Source organism: Phoxinus phoxinus (genome assembly GCF_949152265.1).
Source record: "Phoxinus phoxinus genome assembly, chromosome: 4".
NCBI lineage: Eukaryota > Metazoa > Chordata > Actinopteri > Cypriniformes > Leuciscidae > Phoxinus > Phoxinus phoxinus.
Window position 1 is genome coordinate 8,114,969 of NC_136879.1, and position 24,775 is coordinate 8,139,743.

A 24,775-nucleotide genomic window follows, 5' to 3' on the forward strand; every position below is an offset into this window, starting at 1 on the left:
CCAGCTGCTGTGTTTGTCGGATAAGGGACACTTTCCCTGACCCCAGAGGGCAGTACACCGGCTTCAGGGTGAGCCGCCTAGAATAATTATTTACAATATTTGCTGCATAGTACGATTTGTTATTATATTGTAAATAGTTTGTTGTTACCATACACATTGTAAAAGTTCTTCTTACCACTTTTCATCCCAGCTGTATGTATGCCTATATGTCTTTCACAGTATATTTATATTTATAAATAAAAAATATTTGGGACAAAGTTTCAGAATTAGTTATTTTTATTTACATGTGTATGTACACAACTTTGTGTGGATTGCCATATGAAAACTGTTCAATGGTCCTCTAATTCTCTGGGACCACTGTCCCCTCGCGTGACATGAATCGCCACTAGTTCTGATGTGGGAGGTGGCTGTTCTGGAGCAAGCACACCCAGACGCCTTGGGTCATCAGGTCTTAGCGTCTGTTTGCGGGGAAGGCCAGACCCACTTCGCAGTCTCCTGGCAAGAATGGCCCTCTGGATCTCTGGAATGTACGTGTACTGCTTCTTCTCCTTCATCGTATAAACGCTCCAGCTCTTTGATTTCTTGTTGTACTTCCGTCTGTAACTACAGAGCAAGAACTATTTGTGTTTGTCGTAAGTCATTCTACAAGATAAAAAAAAGAAAAACATGTCACAAAAATACCTACATTTTATGTCCATCTCGGTTGCGTGCAGGGCGGCGTTGATTGTGTTTATTATAATCAATAGCTGCCAGTAATGTCCGAGTCTTGTATACAAACGGAGAGTAGGCCATGCGCTTTGCTGCATACATCAAAATGTGATTTTGGAATGACTCCAAATCAGATGTGGTCCTGTGTGGGTGGGAGAGACAGATAATTACAACAACACTCGTGGTAATACATGTGTTGTTTTGTCTTATATTTTTAAATAAGAAATGAAATCCTCATTACAGATTACATTGAAATAAGGTAAACTATGCTGCATTTGAAACATGACAAACACTTGTGTGAGGAATACTGGAAATTCAAAAATAACTTGGGTGAACACAACCATGTCTTACAGATATTTACCTGAAGTTTAGGAATTTATTCACCAGGGTCAGCCATCATTTCTCAAGGACAACAGCAGTAAGTGCCTTGTGAGCAGCTGAACCTATAGTCATAACACACTCAGTAAAACATATGCATTCACATACAGTGTTGAATTCTGCACCAGTATTGATTGAAATTACCTTGTATGATCCAAGGCTTGTTCTGGCTGTCTTCGTCCAGTGGCTCATGTTCACAGCAACTGGTTGCCCAGGAGTGCTCATTGCAGACATGGTGAAGTACACCAACCCAGATCATCTGCATAAATGAAAAAAGTTATACAGTGCATGGAGCCACAAACCTGCTCTGCTAGCATATCAACTAAACTGTCCTAATCAACACAAATTTTTTTCCATCAACCATACCTTGAACTGTTCCTCGGTGTCTGCATGCGGTTACTGCAGTACCAAAAGTGGTTGACTATGTCCTTGATCCATGGCTGAATACCACTCTGACTTTTCACGGTCCCAGCCTGATCAAGGTACACAAGGTACACAATAGCTAGCTTCTTTCCACAACACCAAGACAACATATAGAAACTGGTCACATGTCTGTAAATGTACTGATGCATACCCGTCGAAGCCTCTTGCTTAGGCTCTTGGCTGCATGCCAGATATCCAATGAGTGCTGAATACCCCACGCTTTGTATTTGCCACGCTCCGGATCTATAACAAAGAAAGACCATGAAAACAATGTAAACAAAAATGATAGTTACGTTTTTTTTTTTTTTTTTTACTTTTTACATATTGTATGTTAAAATTAAAACCTGTGGGAACAGTGATAAAACTTGAACTTGGGACGGTCTATAGGCTTTATGACTTCACCATAACCAAAAGTTCTCCTTACTCAGTAATGCGGTGATTTATGGGTGGGCATCTGTGACCACTTCCTTTATAGAAAGCTCTTGAAGGAGCTCATCCATTGTGCGAACAAAGCACTCCTTCTCCATGATGACGGAGTTTTTATTTGTTTCGCGTTTATCAACGGAAACAATGTGGACCACATCTCGGGAGTCTTGTTCAATTGTTGTGTATGTGCAGAACTGTGCACAATGACCTGAGGCAAAAGCACAACTGCATATAACTTGTGTACATTAGTACAGAGGCCGCCAGAATAACAGTCAATGAGGAAAGATGCTATGATCTATCCATCATACTCAGGAGAGAGTGTTGGAGAAATCCATCTATCACATACATAAGCTCTAAGTTTCAATGGTGCAAAATGAGAAAAACGAAATGTAGGGTCAGCTGAATTGGTTATGAAAAGACGACCTTGGAAAGTAGCTAAGAAGAAGCTTGTCCTGAGATAACATTGATGAGAAACTAAAAGCTTGTGGAAAGTAACTAGAAGAAGCTTGTCCCGAGATGACATTGTTGAGAAAGTACCCAGAAAACATATGATTTTTTTAAAATAACGCATGCGCTAAAGGTTGCCCACACTTAGAAGTAGGCCAAGTGGGTAGTAACTTCTAATGGTGGCAAGGAGGAGCAACCACTAAGAGATAGTGTGAAGACCACTAGTTGGACATTTGGAGATAAGAAAAAGTATAACCGTGTAAACCAGCCATGTAGAAATCAGATGACTAGCTACCATCTCACTTTGTTGAATGCTCAATAAAGTTGCTTCTTCTGAGACCTGAAACTTCGACTCTGCTAGAACTTCTTTGAAACCTGAACCAGACTTTGAAGACTTAGAATTTTCCACGACATAATTGGCGAGCCAGCCAGGAGCCGCGAAGACGGGAACGGGGACGACGACTGCAGCGGCGACCTCTGTCGGTAACCTCACGAAACAAACGGTCGACCAAAAATAAAGGTAAGCATTTTTGCTTAAATTTGTTTCGTGTGGTCCCTGATAGAGCTGTCGTTGTGGTCAGTAACCTTTTTTGACTATTTTGTTATTAAAACCCGGCCATAAAACGAACCTAAAACATAATACAGTTAAGAATTGCCGAAAGAAAAAGTCTAATTTTCAGGTCAAAGGGAGAAAACCGCATGCGTATGATTAAAAGTGTGATCGATACGGTATAAGAAGAGCTATACCAGTGTGAGTGATAAGGTATAAGAAGAGCTATACCAGTGTGAGTGATAAGGTATAAGAAGAGCTATACCAGTGTGAGTGATAAGGTATAAGAAGAGCTATACCAGTGTGGGTGATAAGGTATAAGAAGAGCTATACCAGTGTGATTGATAAGGTATAAGAAGAGCTATACCAGTGTGAGTGATAAGGTATAAGAAGAGCTATACCAGTGTGATTGATAAGGTATAAGAAGAGCTATACCAGTGTGAGTGATAAGGTATAAGAAGAGCTATACCAGTGTGATTGATAAGGTATAAGAAGAGCTATACCAGTGTGATTGATAAGGTATAAGAAGAGCTATACCAGTGTGAGTGATAAGGTATAAGAAGAGCTATACCAGTGTGATTGATAAGGTATAAGAAGAGCTATACCAGTGTGAGTGATAAGGTATAAGAAGAGCTATACCAGTGTGAGTGACAAGGTATAAGAAGTGCTATACCAGTGTGATTGATAAGGTATAAGAAGTGCTATACCAGTGTGATTGATACGGTATAAGAAGTGCTATACCAGTGTGATTGATACGGTATAAGAAGTGCTATACCAGTGTGACTGATATGGTATAAGAAGAGATACCTAAACGAAAGTAGAGTTAAAACCTATAAAAAGAATTATAGAGGATAGATCACAAGAGGTGTTGTGAAAATTACCTGCATGAATGATAGAATAAGTGTGAGCAATGTGCTGAGTGTATGTTTGAATTATTCTGTTAAAATTGTTAGTAAAAAAGAATATTCAATAAGGAGTACGAAAGAAAAAGAAAGGAGAACATTGACTAAAAACTAAAAAGCATCAAAGTGTATTAGATTACTAAAAAACATAAAGCAGTCAATGAAAATATAAAATTAGGATTATAGGACTCTTTAGACACAGAGAAAAGGTGCCGTCTGAAAAAACACACAGGCCAGCCAAGCTGGGCATACTGTCAATAAAAGTATCAAAGATAGATAATAAAGCTGAGCTGAGGGAGTTGAATAGTGAGAAAAAATGTGAGAAGACTAAATAAAGAGAATAAAAAGATTAACAATAATTAAGAAAGTAATATAAGAGAATCTTTTAATTTGAATGGAAAATAAGAATCAAAAAAGTGAAGAAAAAGTACAAAAATACAGATATCAGAAAACGAGAAATCTTCCAAGGAACTGGTTTTGTAGATTGTTTGGGCACTCATTAGACTGCAAATATTGTGATCCAGATAAAGAGACTCGTTATCTACTAGATAAGAACTAAGCAAAATTTGGGTGGCATTAAAAAAAATCAAGTAATTGAGTGAGAGTGTGTGAGTGAAAACCCGGGTGTGTGAATGAGAGGTGAGTGATAAAATACATCTCGAATATACAGCAAAAAATCAGAGAAAAGGGAAAAGTCAAACATAGTTTAAGAATTCTCTAGAATTGCAAACTAAACAGAGCACATGTGGTGTGGGCTCAGTGCATATCAGAAGGAGATAGTGAGGAGCTGGGGGAGGAAACAGAGAGAGGAAGAAAAATTAAGGAGGGCATCAGAATTGACTAAGGGTATAAAAAATCATTTTTGGCTGGAAAAAGAATACGTAGATGAGAGAGGGCAGAGACAGGAATTGACAGAACAAAAAAGAGATGAGTTTTTGCGAGATTTGATCAAAATCACAAACATCGATCAGCTCGAAACTGAGTGGCCACACATGGACTGGCATAATGTAATTAAGAGTCAAGTAACATTTGAGACCCTAAGAACGCAACTGAACAAATTTAACCTCCCCAAATCACTCCTGTTGGAGGCGCTGCTAGTCACAGCCGAAACAAAATTAGATCCAGTGTGTGTTCCCTACCTGAAGAGCAACGTAGGGCATCTTTGGCCCCCAGGACTGGGAGGCTCAACAATTTTGCAGAATCTCTATATAACAGTAGGGACATGCATAAGGCCAGTAAAGTGGGAAAGCGACACTGTTGTGGAAGTTGGGAGAACAGGAGAAACCAGGCCAGCATTAGTGGACAATTGGACACTAGAAAAGTTAGTGGTAATGGTAGTGCTGAAAAACAATCCAAACCAGATTCGTCACCTGCTGATAGAGATACGCCAGGACAAGGAAGAACTGGAGGAGGTGCCAATAGTCATTGACAATGTCACAAGTATGGCCGAACAGATCAAACAAGAGGGGATGTAGGGGGAGAAGGCTGTTAAACAAAAATGAACGAAAGGCATTAATTGACTTATTTGAACCCCTAACATTAGAACAATGCACCAAAGATGAATTAAATGTAAAAATAACAATGTGGGAGGGCAGTGGGGTGAAGTTGACTCCATCTCTTATATATCTGCATAGGGCGGGAGAAATAACTGCACGAGGCCGGTGGTTTGAGGAAAATATAACCTGGAGCTTCGAATTAATTTACCTGGGGGAGGACATCATTTGGCAGTGCAGTACATACACCAGAGTAGAAGAAGTGACGCCGAAGCCACTGTCCCAGGTACTGATAAAAATTATTCTGAAATATCTTGAAAAAAACAAACAAACAATCAAACATCTGAATTGTTAAGCATTAACGGAAGTTATACTTAAAATCAGTAAAGACATATAGCAAGGTGCTGACACTATGGCTTCGGTGTCACCTCAAGAAGAGCCCCCTGTAGAACAATTGGCAACACAATACCCAATATGCAGAGATACCATTAAGAACTTATCTAAAAAATGGGAAAAAAGGACCAAAAGACTAAATACCCAGTGGCCAGCAGAGGGAACATTTGATTTGGCTATGTGTAGGGAAATGGGAGCCCTGATAAAGAACCACAAGGCCCAAGATAAAAGTAAGAAAAGACAGGAAAAACGAGATAAAGAACAGGAAGTACTGAATCTATTTAGGGACGTAGGAGTAAAGATAGTCAAAAAATTAAGAGAGAAAGTAGAAAAAGGAGATAGTACGAAGGCAACCCCACCCAGTGTGATAGAAACCCCGCCCCCTTATGCACCACCCTATGATTTGACTGGTCGACAGCTGCCAATGATGACTGGAACAGTAGACATAAGTGGCCGTGTGGACTTTGTTGAGGAAAGTGAGACAGAGCTGACGGAGGAAGGAGCAGAAGAAGAAGAAAAGGTGAAGCATGACTACAAGGAAGAAGAGGCCACCAGCTTGAGCAAAACCCCAGAGCCACCACAAGCTGCAAAAAGAAGAGCATTCCTTGAAAAAGCAGATGCTGCAGGAGACCCATCAGAAAGATGGGTGACCAGGAGTGACTGTGGAGACAGTGAACAAAATGTAAGATCCAAAACCAAGACCAACAAGAACCGTACTGCCTCTAACCCATACTGTGATGTCAATACCACTCTGAAGGAGACGAATGGAGGAAGGGATGGAAGAGAACAGACAATACGTCAGAGACTCTGATGGAATGATGAGAAGAGAAGAAGAAAGAAACAGTCCACACACCCAGTGTGACTGGGACGAAATGTACAGATATATGGACATGGCTGAGGAAAAGATCGAACAGGAAAAGCAGCGCATGGAAAGGCAGCTCACAGCTTCCATGGAACGAGAACAACAGAGACCACACTATAGATCCCGCTCCCCCAGTCCTCTAAAAGAATACAAGAATGTGTCTGGCACCTTGCTACTGGAAGATATTCCTCAGGGTGGGTCAAAATGGAAGAGGGGACTAAACCTGAGAGGGAGGCCGCTTGCTAGACTTAGCCAATATCAAGACAGAGAGGACCAGGACGAAGCCCGAAAACAATTTCCAATCCTGATCAAGGGACAACAGGGCCAATATGTGCCGTGGGCTGGACAGGACCTGGAAGGACTGATAGCCCGCCTTCCGGACCTACATGAAGGGGCAGGTAAATGGATCAAGCTGCTGGAAGAAGAGACAATGGGAAAGATCCTAGCCATAGGAGATATCAAAGCCTTACTTGCAAAGTGCGTGGGTGGAGCCAAGATGAATGAGATTTTGAGTGACTCTGGATTGAGTGGCGCAGTGGAGTCTATAAAAATGGATGGCATACCACTCGATAGACACAGAACTGAAATGTGGCAGGCCCTGCGAGGACAGTACCCTACCAGAATGGACCCGAAAATGCTGAAGGGGGAGCCGCTAGGGGATGAAGAAAACCCTGTCACTTATGTTCAGAAACAATCAAGAAGATGGAAGCAAGAACTGGAGAGGGACCCTGAGCAGGATCCAGTCATATCAGCTCTCTTCAGGTCAGCCATACTTGACGCCATGCCCTCTGCAGTAAAGACCAAGCTGGAAGATGTGGTTGGACTGAGTTCAAAAACATCAAGAGAATTCAGTGACCATGTGGCCCACGCAGTAGAACAATACAGGAAGAATGAGCAGAAATTGAAGAATCAAGAAAGAGAGCTGCAAAAGAGACTGGCCCAACTGCAGTTAGATGAGCTGATCAGCAAGAAAAAGAAAGTTCAAGCCACAGTAAAGGAACCTGAGGACATGTCTGCAGTAATGGCTGCTGTAAACTTACCAAATCAGGTGCCACCGCCTCAAACAATGCAACAGGTTGCCATGAATGTGCCAGTCCAGATCCCGCAGCCCCAGGTAGTAATGCCTGCACCAACTCCAATGGGTCAAATGTTCCCAGTATGGCAGGCCAGCCACAACAACCAAATGCCCCAATTGTGATATATCTTCCTGAACAACATGACGGCAGAGGTAGAACAATGCCAGCCACAGGAAGAGGAAGAGGAAGAGGAAGAGGAAGGCCATACAACCAGCAGAGAGGTATGGACCCACAAGTCATCTGCTGGGGATGCAATCAACCAGGACATACCAAAAGAAATTGCCACGTCAATCCATGGCCCCAGAATGAGATGCAAGACCAGATGCAGCAGCAGTGGCAACAAGGATCACAGAATCAACAAGGTCAGACCTCAGGACCCGTCAACCCATGGCGCGGCCCTGCCCAAGGCTACTAGGGATGCCCAGAGAATCCTACGGGGAGGAGTCAGCTGCCAGTACTTTCATCTAATGCTGACCAAGAACCTATGCTGCAGGTTAAAATAGAGGGCAAAGTGACACCTATCATGCTGGACACAGGGGCAACGTATACATGTTTAAGCCCAACTTATGCCTCACATCTCCCCAAGTCTGGAAAATATGTTAAGACAGTAGGATTCTCGGGACTGACGCAGTTAATTCCAATGACGACCCCTGTCAGCATAAAAGTCAAAGACTCTGAAATCAAGATACCTGTACTAGTATCAGACCAAACACCAGTCAATCTGTTGGGCAGGGATGCTATATGTAAACTAAAATTACAGATATGGTGCTCCCCTGACGGAATATACATAGAAAATGCAGGTGTAAGACAGATGGCAGTAGTGAGTGGAACTGATCAACAAGAAATACAAGCAAACATATTCTGGATAGGAAATCTAGATAAGGAGGGTAGGGCAGACAATTGACAAATGGGGAAAACATGTTAGAGAACAACTTCAGAACCCCCTCTCCCCAGAGACTGAATTCCATTGCACCATGAGGTACGACCCTCTTAGAGATCAGGTGAAAGAAAAAGACTGGTTAGAGAAAACAAAGGGACAGGAAGTGCCTCTGACCTCAAACTACATAGTAATAGGACCAGCAGGAACAGCATTGCAAATTGAAGAATGTGATTTCACAAAAATATGGTTTAGGGTAGATCATTCAGTTCCACTTGTTACGTTGTATAAAAATGAGGGATATGAGGATAAGGATTTAGGCCCAATGATGTTAGCAGCCAAGGGAAAGATATGGGACAAAACTGAGAACCCCCTCATTTGCCAAACATCAGACATGACACATCTTAGGATCTTGTGCACAACTGACATGATAGGGACTCCAAAGCTGGTAGTGGAGGCAGAAGAGAAACAAGAATTAAGATCCAAGAAAGAGGAACTGACTTTAGACATGGAACAACAGGTGCCAGCAAAGTTATGGTCAACACATGACACGGATGTAGGCTTAGTCAAATCAGCCAGCCCCATTAGAATAGCTACTAAACCAGGAGTACAATTACCAAGAAAACAGCAGTACTCATTAAAACGTGAAGCAGTAGAGGGGATAAGAACAACAATTGAAGGGTTAACAAAAGCAGGAGTTCTGATTGAAACCAATAGTTACTGCAACACCCCAATTCTACCAGTTGAAAAAGCTAACAAATCAAAGTGAAGGCTAGTGCATGATCTAAGGGCAGTTAATGAAGTAGTTGAAGACTGGCCAGCTGAAGTACCAAATCCACATATGCTTCTGACGAATGTTCCACCTGCTGCTAACTATTTTACTGTGATTGACCTTTGCTCTGCATTTTTCAGTGTTCCATTAGCAGAAGAAAGCAGACACATTTTTCCTTCACTTATCAAAAGTCAAAAGACTTGAAAGAGGAGGTCACTAAAAATGCGGGGAGAGACAGAAACTTTGGACACTGGATTGACTCCATATTTGGATCATGGAAAGAGTGGCTTATTAAGGTGGGAATGATAATAGCTGCAGTCACTGGTGGTTTCTTTTTGTTGTTCTGCTGTATTGTGCCTTTCCTCAGATCCATGCTAGCCAGTGCTGCAGCCAAACAGATGATCAATGTATCAGTGAAGAGATCAGGAGTGGATGTTGAGTGCACAAATTCTGGAGTGTACCCAAATGCCCCAGACCTGGATGAGTGGGATGAATTCCTGTAAGATGTAAGGACAAAAGGGTACCTAATCTCTTTAATACTATTTTTGACTATGTTTTCTGTAGAAAGGGAGATAGCCCAACTGTGTATTTTAATTTGGGGTAAAATTAGGTACTGCAATTAAAAACACTGGGTAGAGTAGGGAGTTAGTTAGAGGGATTTTTCTACATTCCTTTTATATGTTATGAGGACCCTTTTTCCTGGATAATTACTTATATAACCTTTTGCATGCTTTATACTTATAATCATACTGAAAATGTTTGAACATAATCACACTAACTGTTTATTTTTAATATGTGCATGAGAGGGGACGAAAAGAAGGTCTGAAGCAGGTCATTGCCCGTGGTACGAGGTAATGCAACAAGACACTAAGGGACCAGAATTGAATGTTTTATTATCACTTTTATAATACTTAAATCAATTTTTAATCATTTTTTTGAGTGTGCTTTATAAATCATTGTACCAAGCCCAGGAGTTGAGACATCATATGCATCTGCCCATTGGAACATTGGAACATGTATATAGTATAGTGTAAAAGGGGAATTATTCGCAAAGCGCGGTCATTGCTTGCTGAAGAAACAAGAGTAGACTCAACTGGTGGTTTAAAAACCTGCTGTCTGCTCCAACACCAGATAGCGCCATAGGCAATGCCTGGGCACCTCTGGCAACGATGGAGCAACCCAGATAGCACTCCAGGCCACCGGAAGCGCCTGCGCAGTTCCTCTGGCACCGTGGGATGGACCAAACAAGAATGATAATGTGTAGAAATGTATTATGTGAAGGATTATGGGAAGTTGAGTAAAGCACATCCCTTTAATATGATGTTGACAGGAGGGTGAGATCTTTTACTCCATTCTAGCCAAGTGGGGGTGGAGATGTTTGGTCTTATGCCTCCTCCAGAGTGCACCTTTGTGATTGGGCCCTATTGGTAGAGATGGGTGGTCTATGTTGACCATATATGATAGATACTGACAGGAGGCTCGTTCATGAAGATGCATTCTGGGTGCTACTGTTTAAAGGTGGGACTAGAGGTAGTCCCAAAGGGGGGTTGTGTTGGAGAAATCCATCTATCACATACATAAGCTCTAAGTTTCAATGGTGCAAAATGAGAAAAACGAAATGTAGGGTCAGCTGAATTGGTTATGAAAAGACGACCTTGGAAAGTAGCTAAGAAGAAGCTTGTCCTGAGATAACATTGATGAGAAACTAAAAGCTTGTGGAAAGTAACTAGAAGAAGCTTGTCCCGAGATGACATTGTTGAGAAAGTACCCAGAAAACATATGATTTTTTTAAAATAACGCATGCGCTAAAGGTTGCCCACACTTAGAAGTAGGCCAAGTGGGTAGTAACTTCTAATGGTGGCAAGGAGGAGCAACCACTAAGAGATAGTGTGAAGACCACTAGTTGGACATTTGGAGATAAGAAAAAGTATAACCGTGTAAACCAGCCATGTAGAAATCAGATGACTAGCTACCATCTCACTTTGTTGAATGCTCAATAAAGTTGCTTCTTCTGAGACCTGAAACTTCGACTCTGCTAGAACTTCTTTGAAACCTGAACCAGACTTTGAAGACTTAGAATTTTCCACGACAAGAGCAGCAGACATAATTTACACATCCCAATCTCTAACTACAGGAAAAATCTAATTCAGATTATGCAATTCACAAAGGGAGGTTGTTTGAGACAGTGGACATTTTGCCTTGACATACTTTTTGATTGTTAACCTTGAGGGTTGCACCATCTACAAGGCCAAATGTTTTGCTAAAAGAACAGTTTGACAGTCTCGGAGCAGCCATGATGCTATTTCAGTTTAAAAGCATCATCAACATAAACCCAAAGATAATGATAAAGCAGTACAACAGTAATTACATACAAATCTGATTCTCAATTTTGACAGTATGCATACAGAACTTACCAGGAGAATCCATTCTGCCATCACCTATTGGGAACAGACATTATAAGCATTAGAATCACAGATTTCAGGTTCCAATCATACAGTCATAGCATATCATACAAACTTGTCAGTGTAAAAGTTGATCAAAGGTGCAAGACTGTTCCTCACCCAGGAGAACAACATGGTCCTTCTGCCGTAAACGGTCTAGGACTTCTGCTCTAGTTTTATCCCAAAACTCCTGCACCGGCTCTATGCAGTAAGCATCCTGAATTCTGAAGAATGTGGATTCGGTAACCATCCCCATCGACATAAACTTGAAGAGTAGGGCTACTTTTCTATAGTTGTTCCCGGACAGAAGAATATTGGCAGACAGCATAAAGTCACCGCCCTGCATGCCGAACTTCAAGGTTGGCTGCGAATTCCATTTCCATACGGAGTGTCCGAATGGGCATAACTAATGTAAAGAAATGGCAATGTTATGTGAGAAACAATACAAACAAACATACAAAGGTAACAAACAATAACAGCACTGTATAGAAAAGCCAGTTCAAGACAACATAATTGACTTTTTTGACAATCTTCACACCTTACCCATTCTAAAACTACTCCTGTCCCCCGTGTTCTCATGGCAACTTGAAAAGGTTGTGCACCAGAACATGCTACGCCAAGCACCCTGTCTACAAAGGTGCACTGTTGCACTGGTAGTCTCAAGTGCATGGCGAGATCAAGCAGATTGTCGTTGTATGTTATGTTGGCAGTTTTACCGACCAGATCATCCTCAGAGAGTACTCTGTGAGGATGTGTGGTGGCCTCTGATTCGGGAGCGGGAGGGTCGGGCATGTCAATGTCTAATACAGCCTCATCCACACTGATTTCAGTCAGGTCATTTGCCTTGTCTCCAACCATTCTGAAGAGTTGAATATGCATATTGATCATCTTTAAACAAAATACTTTACATGAAGAATTACATGAGTTCATATTCTAAAGATAATGTTGTTGTACAGTTTAGAAAGAAAGACGCTGCGCTTTACAACTGACAAATGTAGCTCAACTTCCACCCAAAATTCATAAATAAAATGCAAACATACCGTAAATGAAGAGAAGGGACAAAACCCTCATCCGAACTGTCTCCTTCCTCCAAACCCAAGAGACTTGGGTTAGCCCCAAATTCATCAAACTCAATGCTGTTCAGACAATACATACAGATATTTCAGATAAAGGAAAGAGGTCAATGGAAGTAAATGAAAGACTAATGGACAGCACTTACATGGTCTTCCTAAAATCATTAGCCCCCTCTTCATCTGATGACTCGTGGTGCTGTTCTTCGATGCTCATAGAGTGCATGCTGCGAGCAGAAAAATAGATAATCCAAAACATAAGCCAACAGCCACAAAAAAGCAGATCAAGAAACCCTCTGTGAAAACAATACACCATACTATCATATGGCAGTGAACTTCACCTCATTTCCAAATCGCCAACTTCTCCCTCTCTTGACAACTGCTGCACACCAAGCTCAGGAAGATTTGGAGGAACATCCCTGAAACGTAAAAAAGTGCATAAGTAACTGGAACTACAAAATGACAGGCAGGATAAATAAAGGCATGGGGAAGAAAACATACTTGTCTCGATCTGAATCTTCTGTGAAACTGGAAACAGGTGGTTTCGGTGGTCTGGAGTGGGTCTTGCTTGGTGTGGATGTAAACTGCCAGCGCTTGTAACTAGAAAAAATAAGAAAGCAGTTTTGGCAAATTTCTAACAGTACATTGTGAAATTGCATGCGTATAGGTAATTGTTGTGGAATGCTTTGAAATTAGGGTACATTTGTCTGTTGACTACACTGTTGGGGGCTGGGCAGAGCAGAGTGAAATCCCTAGAATGTAGTTGTGGGTGCGGGGTGGACATGCGGGGTGGCCAAGGGAAGGAGTGAGGGGAAAATATGTGTGTGTGTGTGTGTGTGTGTGTGTGTGTGTGGTGTTTGGAGGGGGTTGGGGTGTCACTAACAGTAACTTGGTCAGCCCATGTAACTTCTATATTTACAAACAAGACGGTCATGGAAAATATTTTGAGTCTGGACTTCATTGTGGTTGACGAGGATTTGTAGCATATTATGGATCAATACAGAATGTGATCGGTGAGCCATCGGCTTCTACACTATGTAGCGCACTGCAAAAAAAGCTACACCTGCGCCAAATAAAAGCAAAGTAACACCTGGATGCAACATGCAAGCTAATTTAGCCACATAGAAGGGCAGCATCCATCTAGCTAACGTTAGATCAAGCCAAAATCTCCGCTAGCCACTTAGCTCGCTGAGAACTGCAATGATCGCAGAAAATATTGGAATACAAGTCTTTTTACCAACAAAACACTATGACGCGTGGCCACACAAAAAAGAAAAGAGTGTAAGAACTGTGACTACCTAAAAAAACATACCCATGCTTGCTATCAAACACACGAACTCCGCTATCCACCTAGCTAACTTACCCCATAACAGACATTCATAGAATTACCAAAGATACTTCATCAACCTTATCTGGAAATACAGTAAACAACACATTTACAGATAATAACGAACGCAATTAAAGTACAAACATGCACAACAATAAAATATCAAAGTGTTACTTACAAGCGCAAAAGCAAGAATGCGAGGTCTGCATCAGACTTGGAGCCTTCTCTGTCTTTCAGCTCTCGCCATTCTGAAAAAGCGTGACCAATATTAATCCGTGTGCGAGCCTTCACACGGTCTGAAGCTCTTTTCCTTTTCTTTGCTTCTTCACTCAATGGTTTTCGCTGCTTCTTCACCGGCTCTGCCATTATACACGTTTGCAAAAACCGCTAGCCTGCCTCTGTGCTGGGGATGTTTGCCGTAAACTGATCCTGCTTCTCGCGATGTCTGAGACTGTGCGAGACTTTGCGAGACTGAAGGACGCGGGTCGGATACACCGAACTTGCAAGCGGGATATTCTTCCTAAGAGGCAGTCGGGGGGGGCGAGAGAGTCTTCATTCACCCTGTAATGAGTCATTTAACCATATACCGACTTACGAAGATGATTAATAAACACGAAAATGTTGCATAGTGTCCCTTTAACTGCCATCAGTTTAAAGAATATCTTTTGCCTTTTAACCATGATAGGAAAGTATGAAACAAAAAACAAAAAAAGAAAAAACATGACCCGGGACTTGAACTCAATTTCTATGTGGATGGAGCTTAACTGCCATCAGTTTAAAGAATATATTTTGCCTTTTAACCATGATAGGAAAGTATGAAAAAAACAAAAAAAACGATGACCGACCTGTCGTCAAAATCCCAAAAGTATGAGAAAACAAAAAACAAAAAAAACATGACCCGGGACTTGTACTCAATTTCTTTGTGGATGGAGCTTAACTAGCCATGATAGGAAAGTATGAAAAAAAAAAAAAACGATGACCCGGGACCTGTCGTCAAAATCCCAAAAGTATGAAAAAAAAAAAAACCTTGACCCGGGACTTGAACTCAATTTCTTTGTGGATGGAGCTTAACTGCCATCAGTTTAAAGAATATCTTTTGCCTTTTAACCATGATAGGAAAGTATGAAAAAAAAAAGAAAAAAAGAAAAACGATGACCCGGGACCTGTCGTCAAAATCCCAAAATATGAAAAAAAAACAAAAAAACAAAAAAAAAACATGACCCGGGACTTGAACTCAATTTCTATGTGGATGGAGCTTAACTGCCATCAGTTTAAAGAATATATTTTGCCTTTTAACCATGATAGGAAAGTATGAAAAAAAAACAAAAAACGATGACCCGGGACCTGTCGTCAAAATCCCCAAAGTATGAAAAAAACTAAAAACAAAAAAAAACGTGACCCGGGACTTGTACTCAATTTCTTTGTGGATGGAACTTAACTGCCATCAGTTTAAATAATATATTTTGCCTTTTAACAATGATAGGAAAGTATGAAAAAAACAAAAAAAACGATGACCCGGGACCTGTCGTCAAAATCCCAAAAGTATGAAAAAAAAAAAAAAAAACATGATCCGGGACTTGAACTCAATTTCTATGTGGATGGAGCTTAACTGCCATCAGTTTAAAGAATATCTTTCGCCTTTTAACCATGATAGGAAAGTATGAAAAAAAAAAAAAAACGATGACCTGTCGTCAAAATCCCAAAAGTATGAAAAAAACAAAAAACAAAAAAAAACATGACCCGGGACTTGAACTCAATTTCTTTGTGGATTTCTTTGAGAGAGTCTTCATTCACCCTGTAATGAGTCATTTAACCATATACCGACTTACGAAGATGATTAATAAACACGAAAATGGTGCATAGTGTCCCTTTAACTGCCATCAGTTTAAAGAATATCTTTTGCCTTTTAACCATGATAGGAAAGTATGAAAAAAAAAAGAAAAAAAGAAAAAACATGACCCGGGACTTGAACTCAATTTCTATGTGGATGGAGCTTAACTGCCATCAGTTTAAAGAATATATTTTGCCTTTTAACCATGATAGGAAAGTATGAAAAAAAAAAAAAAAAAACGATGACCCGGGACCTGTCGTCAAAATCCCCAAAGTATGAAAAAAACAAAAAACAAAAAACAAAAAAAAACATGACCCGGGACTTGAACTCAATTTCTTTGTGGATGGAGCTTAACTGCCATCAGTTTAAAGAATATCTTTTGCCTTTTAACAATGATAGGAAAGTATGAAAAAAACAAAAAAAACGATGACCGACCTGTCGTCAAAATCCCAAAAGTATGAGAAAACAAAAAACAAAAAAAAACATGACCCGGGACTTGTACTCAATTTCTTTGTGGATGGAGCTTAACTGCCATCAGTTTAAAGAATATATTTTGCCTTTTAACCATGATAGGAAAGTATGAAAAAAAAAAAAAACGATGACCCGGGACCTGTCGTCAAAATCCCAAAAGTATGAAAAAAAAAAGACATGACCCGGGACTTGAACTCAATTTCTTTGTGGATGGAGCTTAACTGCCATCAGTTTAAAGAATATCTTTTGCCTTTTAACCATGATAGGAAAGTATGAAAAAAAAAAGAAAAACGATGACCCGGGACCTGTCGTCAAAATCCCCAAAGTATGAAAAAAACTAAAAACAAAAAAAAACGTGACCCGGGACTTGTACTCAATTTCTTTGTGGATGGAACTTAACTGCCATCAGTTTAAATAATATATTTTGCCTTTTAACAATGATAGGAAAGTATGAAAAAAACAAAAAAAACGATGACCCGGGACCTGTCGTCAAAATCCCAAAAGTATGAAAAAAAAAAAAAAATACATGATCCGGGACTTGAACTCAATTTCTATGTGGATGGAGCTTAACTGCCATCAGTTTAAAGAATATCTTTCGCCTTTTAACCATGATAGGAAAGTATGAAAAAAAAAAAAAAACGATGACCCGGGACCTGTCGTCAAAATCCCAAAAGTATGAAAAAAACAAAAAACAAAAAAAAACATGACCCGGGACTTGAACTCAATTTCTTTGTGGATGGAGCTTAACTGCCATCAGTTTAAAGAATATCTTTTGCCTTTTAACCATGATAGGAAAGTATGAAAAAAAAAAAAAAAAACGATGACCCGGGACCTGTCGTCAAAATCCCAAAAGTATGAGAAAAAAAAAAAAAAAAAAAACATGACCCGGGACTTGAACTCAATTTCTATGTGGATGGAGCTTAACTGCCATCAGTTTAAAGAATATCTTTTGCCTTTTAACCATGATAGGAAAGTATGAAAAAAAAAAAAAAACGATGACCCGGGACCTGTCGTCAAAATCCCAAAAGTATGAAAAAAACAAAAAACAAAAAAAAACATGACCCGGGACTTGAACTCAATTTCTTTGTGGATGGAGCTTAACTGCCATCAGTTTAAAGAATATATTTTGCCTTTTAACCATGATAGGAAAGTATGAAAAAAAAAAAAAAAAAGATGACCCGGGACCTGTCGTCAAAATCCCAAAAGTATGAAAAAAAAGAAAACATGACCCGGGACTTGAACTCAATTTCTTTGTGGATGGAGCTTAACTGCCATCAGTTTAAAGAATATCTTTTGCCTTTTAACCATGATAGGAAAGTATGAAAAAAAAAAAAAACGATGACCCGGGACCTGTCGTCAAAATCCCAAAAGTATGAGAAAAAACCAAACAAAAAAAAACATGACCCGGGACTTGAACTCAATTTCTATGTGGATGGAGCTTAACTGCCATCAGTTTAAAGAATATCTTTTGCCTTTTAACCATGATAGGAAAGTATGAAAAAAAAAAAAAAAACGATGACCCGGGACCTGTCGTCAAAATCCCAAAAGTATGAAAAAAAAAAACATGACCCGGGACTTGAACTCAATTTCTTTGTGGATGGAGCTTAACTGCCATCAGTTTAAAGAATATCTTTTGCCTTTTAACCATGATAGGAAAGTATGAAAAAAAAAAAAAAAGACGATGACCCGGGACCTGTCGTCAAAATCCCAAAAGTATGAAAAAAACAAAAAACAATAAAAAACATGACCCGGGACTTGAACTCAATTTCTTTGTGGATGGAGCTTAACTGCCATCAGTTTAAAGAATATCTTTTGCATTTTAACCATGATAGGAAAGTATGAAAAAAAAAACAAAAAAAAAAAAACGATGACCCGGGACTTGAACTCAATTTTTTTGTGGATGGAGCTTAACTGCCATCAGTTTAAAGAATATATTTAGCCTTTTAACCATGATAGGAAAGTATGAAAAAAAAAAAAAAAACGATGACCCGGGACCTGTCGTCAAAATCCCAAAAGTATGAGAAAAAAACAAACAAAAAAAAACATGACCCGGGACTTGAACTCAATTTCTATGTGGATGGAGCTTAACTGCCATCAGTTTAAATAATATCTTTTGCCTTTTAACCATGATAGGAAAGTATGAAAAAAAAAAAAAACGATGACCCGGGACCTGTCGTCAAAATCCCAAAAGTATGAAAAAAACAAAAAACAAAAAAAAACATCCAATTTCTTTGTGGATGGAGCTTAACTGCCATCAGTTTAAAGAATATATTTTGCCTTTTAACCATGATAGGAAAGTATGAAAAAAAAACAAAACAAAAAAAAAACGATGACCCGGGACCTGTCGTCAAAATCCCAAAAGTATGAAGAAAAAAAAAACATGACCCGGGACTTGAACTCAATTTCTTTGTGGATGGAGCTTAACTGCCATCAGTTTAAAGAATATATTTTGCCTTTTAACCATGATAGGAAAGTATGAAAAAAAAAAAAAAAACGATGACCCGGGACCTGTCGTCAAAATCCCAAAAGTATGAAGAAAAAAAAAACATGACCCGGGACTTGACCTCAATTTTTTTGTGGATGGAGCTTAACTGCCATATCTTTTGCCTTTTAACCATGATAGGAAAGTATAAAAAAAAAAAAAAAGGATGACCTGTCGTCAAAATCCCAAAAGTATGAAAAAAACAAAACAAAAAAAACATGACCCGGGACTTGACCTCAATTTCTTTGTGGATGGAGCTTAACTGCCATCAGTTTAAAGAATATATTTTGCCTTTTAACCATGATAGGAAAGTATGAAAAAAAAAAAAAAAACGATGACCCGGGACCTGTCGTCAAAATCCCAAAAGTATGAAAAAAACAAAAAACAAAACAAAACATGACCCGGGACTTGAACTCAATTTCTTTGTGGATGGAGCTTAACTGCCATCAGTTTAAAGAATATCTTTTGCCTTTTAACCATGATAGGAAAGTATGAAAAAAAAAAAAAAAAACGATGACCTGTCGTCAAACGATGACCTGTCGTCAAAATCCCAAAAGTATGAAAAAAAAAAACATGACCCGGGACTTGAACTCAATTTCTTTGTGGATGGAGCTTAACTGCCATCAGTTTAAAGAATATATTTTGCCTTTTAACCATGATAGGAAAGTATGAAAAAAAAAAAAAAAACGATGACCCGGGACCTGTCGTCAAAATCCCAAAAGTATGAAAAAAACAAAAAACAAAAAAAAACATGACCCGGGACTTGTACTCAATTTCTTTGTGGATGGAGCTTAACTGCCATCAGTTTAAAGAATATCTTTTGCCTTTTAACCATGATAGGAAAGTATGAAAAAAAAAAAAAACGATGACCCGGGACCTGTCGTCAAAATCCCAAAAGTATGAAAAAAAAAAACATGACCCGGGACTTGAACTCAATTTCTTTGTGGATGGAGCTTAACTGCCATCAGTTTAAAGAATATCTTTTGCCTTTTAACCATGATAGGAAAGTATGAAAAAAAAAAAAAAAACGATGACCCGGGACCTGTCGTCAAAATCCCAAAAGTATGAAAAAAACAAAAAACAAAAAAAAACATGACCCGGGACTTGAACTCAATTTCTTTGTGGATGGAGCTTAACTGCCATCAGTTTAAAGAATATATTTTGCCTTTTAACAATGATAGGAAAGTATGAAAAAAACAAAAAAAACGATGACCCGGGACCTGTCGTCAAAATCCCAAAAGTATGAAAAAAAAAAAAAAAAAAACATGATCCGGGACTTGAACTCAATTTCTATGTGGATGGAGCTTAACTGCCATCAGTTTAAATAATATCTTTTGCCTTTTAACCATGATAGGAAAGTTTGAAAAAAAAAAAAAAACGATGACCCGGGACCTGTCGTCAAAATCCCAAAAGTATGAAAAAAACAAAAAAAAACATGACCCGGGACTTGAACTCAATTTCTTTGTGGATGGAGCTTAACTGCCATCAGTTTAAAGAATATCTTTTGCCTTTTAACCATGATAGGAAAGTATGAAAAAAAAAAAAAAAAAAAAAAAAACGATGACCCGGGACCTGTCGTCAAAATCCCAAAAGTATGAAAAAAAACAAACAAAAAAACATGACCCGGGACTTGAACTCAATTTTTTTGTGGATGGAGCTTAACTGCCATCAGTTTAAAGAATATCTTTTGCCTTTTAACCATGATAGGAAAGTATGGAAAAAAAAAAAAACGATGACCCGGGACCTGTCGTCAAAATCCCAAAAGTATGAGAAAAAAACAAACAAAAAAAAACATGACCCGGGACTTGAACTCAATTTCTATGTGGATGGAGCTTAACTGCAATCAGTTTAAAGAATATCTTTTGCCTTTTAACCATGATAGGAAAGTATGAAAAAAAAAAAAAAACCGATGACCCGGGACCTGTCGTCAAAATCCCAAAAGTATGAAAAAAAAAAACATGACCCGGGACTTGAACTCAATTTTTTTGTGGATGGAGCTTAACTGCCATCAGTTTAAAGAATATATTTTGCCTTTTAACCATGATAGGAAAGTATGAAAAAAAAAAAAAAAACGATGACCCGGGACCTGTCGTCAAAATCCCAAAAGTATGAAAAAAACAAAAAACAAAAAAAAACATGACCCGGGACTTGAACTCAATTTCTTTGTGGATGGAGCTTAACTGCCATCAGTTTAAAGAATATATTTTGCCTTTTAACCATGATAGGAAAGTATGAAAAAAAAAAACATGACCCGGGACTTGAACTCAATTTCTATGTGGATGGAGCTTAACTGCCATCAGTTTAAAGAATATATTTTGCATTTTAACCATGATAGGAAAGTATGAAAAAAAAAAAAAAAAAAAAAAAAACGATGACCCGGGACTTGAACTCAATTTCTATGTGGATGGAGCTTAACTGCCATCAGTTTAAAGAATATCTTTTGCCTTTTAACCATGATAGGAAAGTATGAAAAAAAAAAAAAAACGATGACCCGGGACCTGTCGTCAAAATCCCAAAAGTATGAAGAAAAAAAAAACATGACCCGGGATTTTGACCTGTCGTCAAAATCCCAAAAGTATGAAAAAACAAAAAAACAAAAAAAAACATGACCCGGGACTTGAACTCAATTTCTATGTGGATGGAGCTTAACTGCCATCAGTTTAAAGAATATATTTTGCATTTTAACCATGATAGGAAAGTATGAAAAAAAAAAAAAAAAAAAAAAAAAACGATGACCCGGGACTTGAACTCAATTTCTATGTGGATGGACCTTAACTGCCATCAGTTTAAAGAATATCTTTTGCCTTTTAACCATGATAGGAAAGTATGAAAAAAAAAAAAAAACGATGACCCGGGACCTGTCGTCAAAATCCCAAAAGTATGAAGAAAAAAAAAACATGACCCGGGACTTGACCTCAATTTCTTTGTGGATGGAGCTTAACTGCCATCAGTTTAAAGAATATCTTTTGCCTTTTAACCATGATAGGAAAGTATGAAAAAAACAAACAAAAAAAAAAACGATGACCCGGGACCTGTCGTCAAAATCCCAAAAGTATGAAAAAACAAAAAAACAAAAAAAAACATGACCCGGGACTTGTACTAAATTTTTTTGTGGATGGAGCTTAACTGCCATCAGTTTAAATAATATCTTTTGCCTTTTAACCATGATAGGAAAGTATGAAAAACAAAAAACAAAAAAAAAACGATGACCCGGGACCTGTCGTCAAAATCCCAAAAGTATGAAAAAACAAAAAAAAACATGACCCGGGACTTGAACTCAATTTCTATGTGGATGGAGCTTAACTGCCATCAGTTTAAAGAATATATTTTGCCTTTTAACCATGATAGGAAAGTATGAAAAAAAAAAAAAAAAACGATGACCCGGGACCTGTCGTCAAAATCCCAAAAGTATGAAAAAAAAGAAAACATGACCCGGGACTTGAACTCAATTTCTTTGTGGATGGAGCTTAACTGCCATCAGTTTAAAGAATATATTTTGCCTTTTAACCATGATAGGAAAGTATGAAAAAAAAAAAAAAAAAAAAAAAACGATGACCCGGGACCTGTCGTCAAAATCCCAAAAGTATGAAAAAAACAAAAAACAAAAAAAAACATGACCCGGGACTTGTACTCAATTTCTATGTGGATAGAGCTTAACTGCCATCAGTTTAAAGAATATCTTTTGCCTTTTAACCATGATAGGAAAGTATGAAAAAAAAAAAAAAAACGATGACCCGGGACCTGTCGTCAAAATCCCAAAAGTATGAAAAAAAAAAAACATGACCCGGGACTTGAACTCAATTTCTTTGTGGATGGAGCTTAACTGCCATCAGTTTAAAGAATATCTTTTGCCTTTTAACCATGATAGGAAAGTATGAAAAAAAAAAAAAAAACGATGACCCGGGACCTGTCGTCAAAATCCCAAAAGTATGAAAAAAAAAAAACATGACCCGGGACTTGAACTCAATTTCTTTGTGGATGGAGCTTAACTGCCATCAGTTTAAAGAATATATTTTGCCTTTTAACCATGATAGGAAAGTATGAAAAAAAAAAAAAAAAAAAAAACGATGACCCGGGACCTGTCGTCAAAATCCCAAAAGTATGAAAAAAACAAAAAACAAAAAAAAACATGACCCGGGACTTGTACTCAATTTCTTTGTGGATGGAGCTTAAAGGACAAGTTCGGTATTTTACACTTAAAGCCCTGTTTACAGATCGTATCTGATGAAATAGAACGGTTAAGATTAAAATTTGGACACATGCTCCTGTCCCGAGAATTTTAGTTTTATTTAGCGTTTGTGGACCTATTTTGCCAAACGCGTCACACCCAGATTCTTCCGTTGAGAGCTTGAATAATAGACACCAGTTGGTGGCGATAATGCACCTTTGCCGATTGCAAGCAAACCGCTGGCATTTCATTTAATACACAGAAGAAGCAGAAGAAGAAGCGGCGGAGGAATATCGTACCACACACAGCACATTCAATACAAGTCAATGGAGTTGGACAAAAACTACGATAAAACCTGTTGGAATGCATCTTTTTCAGCGATTTTTTTTGGGCCCGTATCAGTGAACACCCCTGACCACTCGGTGAGTTTCACGTCTTTGTAAACGAAAGTTGAATGTGTTTTAGGAAGGAATCTTCCAGTGGCCATAGACAACCATTGTGGGGGTGTGGGGGGGAAGCGAAATAAACCCAAAATTCTCGGGACTGGAACATGTGTCCAAATTTTAAACTTAACCGTTCTATTTCATCAGATACGATCTGTAAATAGGGCTTTAAGTGTAAAATACCGAACTTGTCCTTTAACTGCCATCAGTTTAAAGAATATATTTTGCCTTTTAACCATGATAGGAAAGTATGAAAAAAAAAAAAAACGATGACCCGGGACCTGTCGTCAAAATCCCAAAAATATGAAAAAAAAAAACATGACCCGGGACTTGAACTCAATTTCTTTGTGGATGGAGCTTAACTGCCATCAGTTTAAAGAATATATTTTGCCTTTTAACCATGATAGGAAAGTATGAAAAAAAAAAAAAAAAAAAAAACATGACCCGGGACCTGTCGTCAAAATCCCAAAAGTATGAAAAAAAAAAAAAAAAAAAACTTGACCCGGGACTTGAACTCAATTTTTTTGTGGATGGAGCTTAACTGCCATCAGTTTAAAGAATATCTTTTGCCTTTTAACCATGATAGGAAAGTATGAAAAAAAAAAAAAAAAAACGATGACCCGGGACCTGTCGTCAAAATCCCAAAAGTATGAAAAAAACAAAAAACAAAAAAAAAACATGACCCGGGACTTGAACTCAATTTCTTTGTGGATGGAGCTTAACTGCCATCAGTTTAAAGAATATCTTTTGCCTTTTAACCATGATAGGAAAGTATGAAAAAAAAAAAAAAAACGATGACCCGGGACCTGTCGTCAAAATCCCAAAAGTATGAAAAAAACAAAACAAAAAAAACATGACCCGGGACTTGAACTCAATTTCTTTGTGGATGGAGCTTAACTGCCATCAGTTTAAAGAATATCTTTTGCCTTTTAACCATGATAGGAAAGTATGAAAAAAAAAAAAAAAACGATGACCCGGGACCTGTCGTCAAAATCCCAAAAGTATGAAAAAAACAAAAAACAAAAAAAAACATGACCCGGGACTTGAACTCAATTTCTATGTGGATGGAGCTTAACTGCCATCAGTTTAAAGAATATATTTTGCCTTTTAACCATGATAGGAAAGTATGAAAAAAAAAAAAAAAACGATGACCCGGGACCTGTCGTCAAAATCCCAAAAGTATGAAAAAAAAAAACGATGACCCGGGACCTGTCGTCAAAATCCCAAAAGTATGA

General features: G+C 38.7%; 1 protein-coding gene across 3 annotated transcripts; it reads right to left on the bottom strand.

Moving 5' to 3' along the window:
• Positions 1–258: 258 nt before the first annotated feature.
• LOC306997268 (uncharacterized protein) lies at positions 259–14,779 on the bottom strand. Of its 3 annotated transcripts, none has more exons than XR_013797337.1 (8): positions 14,324–14,779; positions 13,320–14,230; positions 13,160–13,237; positions 1,453–1,559; positions 1,231–1,345; positions 1,070–1,151; positions 686–850; positions 259–603 (listed from the first exon to the last, which is right to left on the bottom strand). XR_013797337.1 is itself a non-coding variant. In XM_079610497.1 (8 exons), the coding sequence occupies exons 1-4, from the start codon at positions 14,509–14,511 to the stop codon at positions 1,547–1,549; spliced, it is 378 nt and encodes a 125-aa protein (XP_079466623.1). In that variant the 5' UTR covers positions 14,512–14,779; the 3' UTR covers positions 259–603; positions 686–850; positions 1,070–1,151; positions 1,231–1,345; positions 1,453–1,546. The 3 variants fall into 3 exon arrangements, 2 of the variants coding, with proteins under 2 accessions (XP_079466623.1, XP_079466624.1); XM_079610497.1 differs by having other exon boundaries at positions 13,320–13,418; XM_079610498.1 differs by having other exon boundaries at positions 1,453–1,592; positions 13,320–13,418.
• Positions 14,780–24,775: the final 9,996 nt, after the last annotated feature.

What these genes read in the sequence shown, in the direction of transcription:
- LOC306997268 (XM_079610497.1), bottom strand. Translation starts at nt 14,511, where the DNA reads ATGGCAGAGCCGGTGAAGAAGCAGCGAAAACCATTGAGTGAAGAAGCA. An exon ending in GCATTCTTGCTTTTGCGCTT is followed by an intron (nt 13,419 to 14,323) that starts GTAAGTAACACT and finishes TATTTTTTCTAG; the next exon opens with TTACAAGCGCTGGCAGTTTA. An exon ending in GAAGATTCAGATCGAGACAA is followed by an intron (nt 13,238 to 13,319) that starts GTATGTTTTCTT and finishes TTTACGTTTCAG; the next exon opens with GGATGTTCCTCCAAATCTTC.